The 12,316-nt window shown below is 43.1% G+C and overlaps 1 protein-coding gene across 2 annotated transcripts in view; it reads right to left on the bottom strand.

Annotated features, from left to right (window-relative positions):
- The window catches only part of AP3B2 (adaptor related protein complex 3 subunit beta 2), a 57,857-nt gene that overhangs the window by 28,488 nt on the left and 17,053 nt on the right, over positions 1-12,316 (bottom strand). For both annotated transcript variants that reach the window (XM_027860250.1, XM_027860243.1), the window contains exons 2-7: positions 5,026-5,101; positions 4,496-4,570; positions 4,123-4,218; positions 2,359-2,519; positions 2,030-2,096; positions 1,640-1,822 (exon numbers count right to left, since the gene is read on the bottom strand). In XM_027860250.1, coding sequence (XP_027716051.1) covers positions 1,640-1,822; positions 2,030-2,096; positions 2,359-2,519; positions 4,123-4,218; positions 4,496-4,570; positions 5,026-5,101 — 658 coding nt within the window. The remainder of the gene's footprint in view (positions 1-1,639; positions 1,823-2,029; positions 2,097-2,358; positions 2,520-4,122; positions 4,219-4,495; positions 4,571-5,025; positions 5,102-12,316) is intronic.

Raw genomic sequence — 12,316 nt, 5'->3', positions numbered from 1 at the left:
CTTTCTTTCTTTCTTTCTTTCTTTCTTTCTTTCTTTCTTTCTTTCTTGTTCTCCCAGGTGAGTTTATTTAGTATTTTATTTTCCCCAGTTACATGTAAAAACTACTTTTAACATTCATTTTTAAAACTCTGAGTTCCAAATTGCCTCCCTTCCTCCCTCCCCACCCCTCCTTATTGAGAAGGCAAGCAATTTGATATTAATTATAGATATGTAGTCATGCAAAACATTTCAAAAATAGTCATGTTGTGAAAGAAAACAGAGACAAAAACAAAACTCAAGAAAAATAAAGAAAGTTAAAAAAGTATGTTTCAATCTGTATTCAGACACCATCACCATCAGTTCTTTGTCTGGGGAGGGATAGCATTTTTTCATCACAAGTCCTTCAGAATAGTCTTCAATCATTGAATTGCTGAGAATAGCTAAGTATTGCCGTTACTTTGTACATAGTACATTTCACTTTGTATCAGCTCATGTAAGTCTTTTCTGGTCTTTCTGAAATCAGCCTGCTCATCATTTCTTACAGCACAGTAGTATTCCATCATAATCACATAGCACAATTTGTTCAGCCATTCCCCTATTGATGGACATCCCCTCAATTTCCAATTCTTTGCCACCAGAAAAGAGCTACTATAAATATTTTTGTACATATAGGTCGTTTTCCTTTTTGTGTTTTTTAAATATCTGTTGGGATACAGACTTAGTAGTGGTATTGCTGGTTCAAAGTGTATGCATGGCTTTATAGCCCTTTGGGCACAGTTTCTACAGAATGGTTGAATCATTTCACAACTCCACCAACCGTGCATTAATGTCTCATTTTTCCCACATCCCCTCCAGCACTGGTCACTTTCTTTTTCTGTCCTATTAGCCAATCTAATAGGTACGAAGTACTATTTCTCCAATCAGTAGTGACATAGAGCATTTTTTTTCATATGGCTATAGATAGCTTTGATTACTTCATCTGAAAGCTGTTCATATCTTTTGATCATTTATCAATTGGGGAATGGCTCTTATTTTTATAAATTTGACTCAGTTTTCTATATGTTTGAGAAATGAGGCCTTTCTCAGAGAAGCTTGCTTCAAAAATTTTTTCATAGTTACTATTGCTAACTGTATTTCCCTCCATCCTATTCCCCTCTATTTATTCTATTCTCTCTCTCTTTTTACCCTGCCCTTCCTTAAAAGTGTTTTACTTCTGACTACCCTGTTCCCCAATCTGCCCTCCCTTCTATCACCCCCCCTTCTCTTATTCCCTTCCCCTCCTACTTTCTTGGAGGGTAAAATAGATTTCTACATCCAATTGAGTGTGTATATTATTCCCTCTCTAAGCCAATTCTGATGAGAGTAAGGTTCACTCACTCCCCCTCACCTCCCCCCTCTTCCCACTGTACCCACAGCTTCTTTCTGTGTCCTGCAGGTTCCATTCCCAGACTTCTTTGTCCCCCTCTCTACACTTTGCCTCGGCAACCTTATCCAATATGACCCCTAGCTGCCTCTCCTGAGGCAAAATAATGTTTTCTCCATCAGTCAGAGGACTCTTTATTAGACCTGGCTTCTCTCTATCAGTCCTAGGGGTGAAAAATGCTATTTATTTTAAACTCCCCCCAATCACTTGTCCCAAGTCCACTCTTTAGTGACTCACATTCTTGTTGGGACTCAGAAACTGTGTGCGGGCATAGCGGGTCAGCATGTTGATGATGACAACCTGGCCCCACTCTTCTACGTCAATCAACAGGTTACATAATTTACGGTAGTTCTTGTGAATCAGATCAATACGTTCTGGACACACCTCCTCAAAAGCCATTACCACACTTCCAGCCACCAGCTGAAGAGGACCCAGCCAGGAGAGGGAGGAAAGATTGAGACCAAGATATGGACAGATACACGTGAGCAACAAAGATGAAAGGTCAATTAAGGTAGTCAAGGGGAGGGGAGACATCATAAGCCCTATAGAATCCCCCCAACACCCCTCAGTGTTTTCTCAGGCATCCACACCCCCTTCCTTCCACATCCCCATCTATGCCCTCCCTACCGTGGTCTTGTCGGCCAGAAGCTTCTCAATGACTTCAATCAGCTGATCCTTTTGGTCAGAGTCCAAACTGGGGGGATGGAGGGCTTGCTGGAAGGGATGCAGCCTCCCAGTCTTTGAGCCTGGGACCCACCCACACCATGCTACTCTGATGCCCAGACCCCTGACCCTTTGGTACCTCCACTCCCCAGGCTTCTCCACTCCCCAGTTCTCCATCACAGTTACCAGCCCACTCCCATGATACCTCTATCAGTCACCACCCCTAAGCACCCATGGTTAAACCACTGGCAGGGAAAACATTGGAGATGAGGCCCAGGATCCAAGGAGGTCACCTGTACAGTTTGGGTATAGCATGGGCTGCTGTTTTCCGCACGTAAGGGGACATGTCTGAAGCAGCTTCCTTGATGGCTAGCATCATGATGGGTACTATGATGGGCACGCGGATGCTGGAGAGGACTCGGAGAGCACTAGCCCGGATCAGCTGGTTAGGGTCCTGAAAGGTAAAGGCAAGGGCAGAAGGAGGTAGTGTCTTCCGTGGTCACTGTACCCTCCCAGCCCTTAGCCCGCTCTCACCACTCCCCCCCACCCCACCCCACCCCCATCTCCACTGGTCCTGAACATCTCCGGACCCTAAACATCTTCTTTCTGGAACCTGAACCTGAGCAATGCACCAATGTGATATAACTAAGGAGGTCCATGGTCTAGCTGACTCATCCCATATGAAGAAATCTGGTGACTTAGAATTAACATGAATTGGCATGGACCGAGTGTTCAGAGCAGATTATAAGAGGAGTTCATAGAGGAAGCTAATGAGACTACCTAGAGACTGATAAAAAAAAAAAGTACTATTTTCAGTGGCTGACTATGCTTGTGCCTGGTCTGAGATGGCTATGAAATACACATTCCTTTACAAAATATTCAGCAAATGGTTGGTCATATGGCTTCGGCTTGTGTCTACTAAGGAGGAACTCACTATGACCTTCCAAGGCCATCCATTACACTTTGGGACCACTCTAACATCAAGCTTAAATTGGAATGTCTACCTCTGGCTCCTAGTTCGGCTCTCCAAGGCCAAACAAAGCAAATGTAATTCAAATAACAAGTCATTGAATCTTGAAGCTTAAAGGGACCTAAGAGTCTCTAGTCTAAATTCCACATTTTACAAATGAGGAAACTGAGGCCCAGAGAGCAAAAGTAACTGATATAAGGTCACACAGCTAATGGCAGAATGAAGACTTGACCACCAGACCAGTGATCATTCTAATCATACTCATGGCTTTAGCTAGAACTCTGCAACAAAGGAAACTTGGATTCTTTGAAAAGTATTTCTTCTCTTCTAGTAAGATGTGATAGAAAATATTTTTCTTTTTTTCCTCATAATTTTCAATTTTAGTCCATTTTTATTTAAGTACTCTGCTACTTGACCTTGGGAAAGTCATTGAAACCTAAGTCTCTGTCTCCTTTTCTAGAAGATAGAGGCATTAGACTAGATGGTCCCTAGAATCCCTAAAATTCTATGATTCCCTAGTTTCTTCAGGGCTTCTAAGTCTGAAGATCACATTCTGATCCTAAATTGTACTGAGCTGTCTTGTCCAGATAAGGTACCCAGCTGAAGGCCATGCCTCTGTTTCCCTTGTCTCCACTAGAGTTTTGTCTGGCACAGAACTAGGCACATTGTAGGCATAATATTTTCCAAGAAGAAAGACTCTTGTCCTCCAGTGATTCTTGAAATTATAATATTAGAACTAGAAGGAACCTTGTATATCATCTCACTTTACAGATGAAGACATGGGAATCCAGAAAAGTGACTTGCCCAAGGTGATACAGGAACCAAGTGGCAGAGTTGAGATTTGAACACAGGCCTTTTGATTCTAAGTTCAGTGTTCTTTCTGTTGTGTCATAGAAAATTCTTACTCTCAGGAGCAGGAATAGTTATACCTTATGAATCACTCCCTACAATGTGAAATATGAGAAAGAATCCTCCCTCGTGCCCACCTTGTTCACTCCTGAAAAAAGCCCCACCTCATTTCCAACCCCTCTTCCCTCCTCCCACACACACACCCTGGACCCTGGGGAATAAGATTGTGACCTCTGACCTTCAGGCCACGTTGGAAAGTCGAGATGGACAGCAGGGCCAAGTCTTGCTGTTCCTCTGCGTAGCGAACCAGGTACACATACACCAGCTTCTTCACCTGAGAGGAGAAACTCTTCTGATCAGATGGTTTCTGGGACCCACCCTCCCCTAATTCCAACCTTAGATGCATACACACATAATTTTTCATCTGGGAGGGGGAACATTTCTAAGAAGATGGTCACAGAGACACATCTTCCCCAACTCCTACCTAGGCACAATATCCATGAACTTCTTCATCGACTGGGGACACCCATCTCTACCCCTCCTCTCATTCCCTATATCTCCCTATCTGGGTCAGGCCCCCCCCCATTGGACCCCTCCCTGTGGCCCCTCACCTCAATGTTCTTACAGGCTACATTCTTGACCACAGCTGGGAACAAGTCAGAAGCATTCTTCCCACGAGCAATCATCTAGGAGAAGAGGAGGGGGCCAGAACAATGATTAGCAGAGAACAAAAGAGGCCATCTGTCCTTAGATGGCGAAGTATGCATCTTCAGCACAGTCTTCTGGAAGCAGAGGGTAGAACGGCTCCCACAGGACTCTCTGGGGTCAGGCTGCCTTCTCTAAGTTTGACCTTACCTGAGATGGGTCTGTCCTCTGGGACTCCTCCCTTGCTATTTCCTCCACCCTCCACCAGACTGTGCTATGCTCCAATCTCCACCCTATCTTTGTACCTTACTTATTCTATGTGTTCTCCTGTGAATGAATTTGCCAGAAATACAGTTTTTAGTTGGCTATAGATCTTAAGTGATTCATATAGTACCAAGTAGGTAGGACCCCAAGAGGGTGAAGGAAGATTGTTCCCACCAACCTAGTCATACTCTCAGGCTTTGCCCTCATTGGCCTCCCCCTCCCCCTCCCTCACCGCCACAATCCTCTTCATGGCTTCCAACTTGAGAGAGTCTTTGTTGGTGTCCAGCATTTCCTTCAGGTCATCATGCCTAGGGAGAGATGGGAAGGAAGAGTTTAGCCAAGGAAACAGAATAGATTGGGGATGAGGTTAGGCGAGGGCACAGGGAAGACATACATGAATATACAGAGAGGAAATGGTGGTAAATGGTGTGGTGATGGAAGCATGGATGCCTTTAGACCCTTGACCTCATACAGTCTCTTGACGCCATAGGTTTCACAGATCCTGCAGAAAACATCGGCTTTGCAGATGCTGCAACTGGGCCCAACAGCCAATGGTGTTGGCTAAGGGTTGCTCAGTCTCAGATCACTGCTCTGGTTCATAAGGGACCAAGCATCAAGAGCAAGGCAAGGGCATACTTCAGCAGACTGGGTCAGTCACCGAAAAGCCAGGGAGCAGGGCAAGGGTGAAGAGATGGTAGCCTGCACATCCAAAGCAGCTGCATCATGACACAGCAAAAAACATGTTGGATCTGGTGCTGGAGGATCTGCATTTGAATCCTGCTTTTTTCTGTCTGAATGACTCAGCTAATCTCTCTGTGCTTTGGTTTCCATTTTCAATATTTATCTAGACTGGAGAGAGGGTGACTCCCTCTATAGCTTCTATCCCCAACTTCTAGGCTCATCCTTTTTATTTTATAAGAAAGTCTCCTTCAGTTCATCTGGAAAATGAAGGGCTTAGTAGAGATAACCTCTAAAGTTCCTTCTTGCACTATTCTAAGGCCAGAAATCCCAGACAGCATTGGACATTAATAATGAAACTAATGAATAAGGAACTCTGTAATCTTGAGTTCCAAGCACTTAGAACTGTTGCAATAATTGAGATAATAAATATTTAACATAAATAGCTAACATTTATTTAGCACTTAAAATTTTACAAAGTGTTTTATATTATATATAGGATATTATTTGATCCTCCAGTAAGCCTTTGAAGTACTGTATTATCTCAATTTTACAGATAAGGAAATGGAGGCTTAGTGGGTAAAGTGACTTTATGATCCTAGGAGCCCACTAGTATCGGCTACATCTGCCTTTGACTTCTGGGCCATCCTCACCTGTTTTTCCAACCAAATTTCTCTTTCCCTAGATTTCCCAGGAAGAGAGCAGTGGCTTCTGAAACAATCACAAAGTCCCTTTGGGGTTTTCTAAATTTTTTTTTGAGTAGTACAATAGATGGAACAGGGAACTAGGGAGAAAGACTTCTGTTTAGAATAAAGGGGCAAACCCAGAAACCAGAGCTAGAAGCTATAGAAGGGGCATGAGGGGCCCTTCTAGTCTAGATAAATATTGGCATCATAGAGAGCTAAAAGAGATCAAACTGAATTCCACTTAGGATCCCATGAAACTCATGGGCAATGTTGATTTGGGGACTTTAAGACTTCTTAAAACTGTCTAATTCTCCTTATATTTATGTCAATACTTTAAGAATCTATGATTCCATTGCTATAGATATCATACCAATACAGATTATGACTGTTTTATGCCTTAGGACAGCAATCAGTCAACTAATAAATCAATAAGCATTTATTCGTTGCCAACCATGTGCCAAGCATGGTACTACGTGCTGAGGACACGAAGACCAAGATGAAACAGTACCTTCCCTCAAGATGTTTATGTTTTATATGCGAAAAGGATTTGTAAACATGTAAGGGAATGTGATATACACTCACAAACACACAAAGCAAAAACCAATCATGGCGGAACAGGGAAGAAGAGAATGGGTGAATCAGGAGAGGCCCTTTGTAGGAGGTGGCATGAGCTGAGTTTTGAAGGAGGAGAGGGTTTCTAAGAGGTAGAGGTGAAGAAGTGTATTCCAGGCTTGGGGGACAGCCAGTGCAAAGGAGTGATGACAGAACATGGATTGTCACGTATGGTGAACAGCAAGCAAACCAGTTTGGCTAGGCCATTGGATGTGAAGGAGAATAACAAATAATTAACCTAAAGAAGTTAGCTGGAGACATTGTACAAGGCTTTAAATGCCAAACAGAAGAGTTTGTATTTTGGTCTAGAGATAATAGGAAGCCATTGATGCTTCTTGAGTAGAAGAGTGATAGGGTCGGACATGTGCTTTAAGAATACTAATCTGGGGGGCAGCTAGGTGGTGCAGTGGATAGAGCACTAGCTCTGAAGTCAGGAGGACCTGAGTTCAAATCTGGCTTCAGACCACACACTTGACACTTACTAGCTGTGTGACCCTGGGTGAGTCACTTAACCCCAACTGCCTAAAACAAAAACAAAAACAAAAACAAGAATACTAATCTGGGCTCAGATTCTTATAATCTAGCCACTGGTCAGATTCTTAAAATCTAGCCAATAGCTTACTAATGTTCAAACTCCTTAAGATTCTGACCAATATGACAGATGTTTTAATAAACCTTGTCTTTGGCTGAAAAAAGGCTTGGGTCGAATTCTTTCGGGCAGGACTTGCGTATTGTGATATTGGGGTCCCAGCATCCCTGAACCCTTAAACCGCATCATTTTGGTGGCCCTTATGGGGAAACTGCGTAACCCCAAGTTCTTCTCCAGCCAAGACTGGAAGATATGTAAGCCTCCCATCCCTCCTTTCTTACTCGGCAGTTAGGGTTGCTCTCCAAGCACCAAGGCTTGGAGGTGCTTTTCGGGCAGACAGTTACAAGGATGTCTCTCACTCGGCCTGATGCTCTCAGGCTCTCCGTCCACCGGATAGGTTCAAGGCCATGGACCTGGGTACACCTTCTGCAGCATAGAGGACAAGGACGGACGCCCTATCCGGAAGTGTATGCTCAATTCTGTTAATTCCCTAGGCGCTAGGGAATCGGGGAAAACTGTAGTTGCTTTTTGGTTCTCTGAGGCTTACTTACTCCCTTCCCTCTGCACCTCTGAAGCCTCTTTCATGGAGGTTACAGGGAAAGTTAGAACAGCTAAAAATATCTTGGCATATTCTGGAGGTTTAGTGATTGATCATTAAGGAGTTTTGAAAGACCTGTACAACCTGGTCACTCCCTTCCCTTGAGTCAGGAGGGTATCTGTTAACCCCTCTCATAGGAGAAGAGAGTTTCACCCTTTACCCCTCACCTTTGATTTTTCCCTCCCCCATCTGGGAAAGGGAGGGGGAGGGGCAGCAGGTACGGCGTGGGTCCCCCTGACAATGGCCTTGGGCTCTAGGGCAACCTTTGCCTGGAAGCATCACCCAGGTTCAGCACATTCTGCTCAAGGTAATGAAGCTAGCCTCCAAACTTGGTAAGCATGCTCTTTTAAATTTGTAGTTTTAACTGTTAATGATGAGATGTTGATTCTCTGTGTAAAGTAATTTGGACGTGCATTTAACAAAACTGAAGTCACCTGATTGGTAATGGGTTTGTTTCAAGTTTCAAATTGGTGAACTTTCTATATCAGTTATGTCAAGCAACTTTTCATAATTTGGCTGCCGCTAAAATAATTTAGCTATTGTTGGTTATTGATTTAATGTGTAAACTAGCCAAAAAGTTTGTTTGGATTATGTATGGCTTGCTGAGAATTTGCAAGTGTATAGAAATCTCTAATGGTTGACTTTTTACACCAAGACAAATTTAAGTTTGAGATGTAAATCCTGGAAAAGTTTTTCTTAAGCTGTGGTTAGTAAAACTTGCTGTTTGAGGTAAAAGCTCATAGGATTTTATTTTGGGTTGTCTGATGGGTCATAATCATCAATAATCAATAATCCACCATCTGAGAGAAATGCCACAAGCTACTCAGAGAAGGTGATACTGGTGGGAAGTCAGCACTGGAAAAAGCTGAGAGGACAATTTTAGCCTCAGTCTAAAATGGGATCCTCCTGGCTCAGTTTCCCCATTATGTTCCTTTGAAAGGGAATGTTACCCACCTGGCTATTCCTGAGTCTGGCTGTGAGGTGGATTCGATACTGCATGGTTGGAAAACTGAATTATCTGAATCCAAACAGAACTAAGGATGTTTTATCCTCTCAAAGTTGGGCCCTAAATCTAGTCCCTGTTTATATCTGGGCCCTGCAGTCTTTTCTGTCAGACTTGTGTCGTCCAGACTACAGGCCATTCACCTACCGTTGGTGGTGCCAGCTACATAGTGCTTTAAGGTTTGCAAAATACTTGACAAACATCATCTCACTTTATCCACACAACAACCTTGGGAGGTAGGGGTGATGGGGCTGGGATCTAGGCCCCAGAAAGGAAAATCCCTAGACTTTCCCACATGGCCAAATATCTGGCGAGTACCAGCCAATGTCCCCACATCGTTCCCTGGATGCAGCCTGTGCTCAGTTCCAGTCAACCTCCTCTTTGGGACCCCCTCGAGGCAGGGACAGCTCTATGCCCCTTGCCAGCAGGAAACAGTTTCAGAAGCTGAGACCTTCACCCCTTACTCCAAAAGAATTTGGGTTCCATTTGTTTGAGGGGGGAATGATGGTGTTGTGATCTGGGCCCCAGAAAGGAAAATCCCTGGACTTTCCCACATGGCCAAATCTCTGGCATTCGCCTGAGGCTATAATCCCGTCAACGAGCCTTTCTATTACCTCATAGACTACTTGGCCACTCCTAGATCCCTCCCACAGTCTTTCTGTATATAAGGTCCATCTTGTCTCCATTAAGATGCTCAGATTCTTATAATGTAGCCACTACTGGGATTCTTATAATCTAGACACTGCTCTGATTCTTATAATCTAGCCACTGGTCAGATTCTTAAAATCTAGCCAATAGCTTACTAATGTTCAGACTCCTTAAGAGTCAGCCCAATATGATGGATGTTCTGATAAACCTTGTCTTTGGCTGAGAAAAAAAAAATACTAATCTGTAGCTGTTTGGAGATAGGACTAAAGTGAGGACAGACCTGAGTGAGGCAAGGAGACTAATTAAGGGGCTATTGTACTATCCAAGTGAGAGGTGATGAGACCTACATGGTCTTCTCAAGTTCAATCTTTTTTTTCCCCAATCGTATCTGACTCTTTGTGATCTCATTTTGGGGTTTTCTTGGCAAAGATATGGCAAAGTGATTTGCCATTCCTTCTCCAGATCATTTTACAGATGAGGAAACTGAGGCAGAGAGGGTTAAGTGACTTGCCCAAGGTCCCACAGCTAGTAAGTGTCTGAGGCTGGATTTGAACTCAGGAAGAAGAGTATTCCTAACTCCAGACCTGGCATTCTAGCTGCCCATTCAACAGTTGCTATGTAAAAAAAAAAAAATCACCACCTGGTAGCCAGCCCTTTTGAAGAGCCTCTCCAAACTCAGGTCAGCCGGTCCTCAGGTCAGACAGATACCCAGTCCCATACTTGAAGCTGAGGGAGGTAACCTGGTAAGTGGAGGGGCCAATGGACTTAGAGTCAGGGAGATCTAGATTCACATTTCAACTAGCTGTGTGGCCTTGGCCAAGTCACTTAACTTGTCTGTGCCTCAGTTTCTTCACTTAAAAATGAGAGTCAGACTTTATGGCCTCTATATTCCCATCCAACTCTAAGTCTGTGATCCTGTGATGAGAAGCCTGTTCCACCTGGACTTCATCATCTAGAGTTTGTACTGGTGTAGCACATCCTTTGATGCCTAATGTCAACACTATGAAGAGACATCAAACACACTCTATTGCTTCCTTGGACCCTATAATTCTGTGGTTGCTGATAGAAACACTAAAGCCATTAGCCAAGAACTTTCTCTTTACTTCTCCTGTCAAATCACTCAGATGTCTTCCCTCACTAGCTCTTCCTTCACCCATGTCTCAACTTAATAAGTGGCTTGCTTCTTCTTGTCAAGGCAAACCCCTCTGCGTGCATTCTTTTAAAAATTGTTATTGATATATTTTAAACATTTATTTAAAAATTTTTGAGTTCCAAGTTATCTTCCTCCCTCCCACCCCTACTGAAGGCAAAAAATATGATATCAACTATACATGTGAAGTCATGCAAAGCATATTTCCATGTTAGCCATGTTGAAAAAAAACCAACGAGAAAAATAAAATGAAAAAATTATGCTTCAATCTGCATTCAGACTCTATCAGTTTTTTCTCTGGAGGTGGATAGCATTTTTCATCATAAGTCCTTTGGAATTGTCTTGTATCACAGTATTGATCAGAACAGCCAAGTTATTCACAGCTGATCATCATACAATATTGCTGTTACTGTGTACAGTGTTATTTTGGTTCTGCTCACTTTACTTTGTATCAATTCATATAAGTCTTCCCAGGTTTTTCTGAAACCATCCTGCTCATCATTTCTTATAGCACAATAGTATTCCATCACAATCATATACCATAACTTGCTTAGCCATATGGAGCCACAGTGTTTACCACAAAAAGAGCTGCTATAAATATTTTTGGACAAATAGCTCCTTTTCCTTTGATCTCTTTGGTATACAGACCTAATAGTGGTATTGATGGGGCAGAGTATGCATGGTTGTATAGCCGTTTTGGCATAGTTCCAAATTGCTCTCCAGAATGGTTCTCCATGCACCCTTGATCCCATTTCATCTTGTCTTCTCTTCAGATTGCCCCTATCACCTCCATTTCTACTTGCTCTTTCCCTGCTGTCTATAAATGTGCTCATCTCTTCCCCTTCATTAAAAAACCCTCACTTGACCATCCATTTCCACTAGCTATTGTCCCATATCTATCCTCCCCTTCTTGGCTAAACTCCTTGAGAAAGCCTTCCAGAATCAGTGCCTCCACTTCCTTTTCTCTCAGTCAGTTCTAAAAACTTGATTCTTATCTGTCCTCACCTGCTTTTCCAACCGGATTTCTCTCTCCCTAGATCCACTAGGAGGAGAGACTAGCTCCCGTCTTCTATACCTGAACTAAGGAGAGAGACTTCTATAAAGAATAAAGAAACAAACCAGGCAGGGCTGGAAGCTATAGAAGGGGAATGAGGGAACCTTGAGGGGATGAGGTTTCTGACTTCTTCAACTAAAGTGCTCTCTAAAGCTATTGATGATTTTTAATTGCCAAGTTGACTGGCCTTTTATCAATCCTCAACCCTCTTGACCTCTCTGCAACATTTGTCACTGCTGATCACCCACTTCTCCTGATAGATACTTCCTCCTCTATAGGTTTTCATAACACTGCTCTCTGCTCATTTCCCTCCTATATATCTAAATACTCCTCAGGCTTCTTTGCCATATCTTCATCTAGATCATGTCCAATAACCAATAGGTGTCTCTCCAAAGCTCTGTTCTGAACCTTCTCTTTTACTTTATACTCAAACTCAACATCCAAAATGGACCTCATTATCTGTCTCCCCAAACCCTCCCCTCTTCCAAATTTCTCCATTATCCTC

The sequence above is a fragment of the Vombatus ursinus genome, unplaced genomic scaffold (genome assembly GCF_900497805.2).
Source record: "Vombatus ursinus unplaced genomic scaffold, bare-nosed wombat genome assembly UNPS02000749.1, whole genome shotgun sequence".
Lineage (NCBI taxonomy): Eukaryota > Metazoa > Chordata > Mammalia > Diprotodontia > Vombatidae > Vombatus > Vombatus ursinus.
The sequence above is the reverse complement of the archived record's forward strand: the minus strand, read 5'-3'. Positions and strand labels throughout refer to the sequence as shown.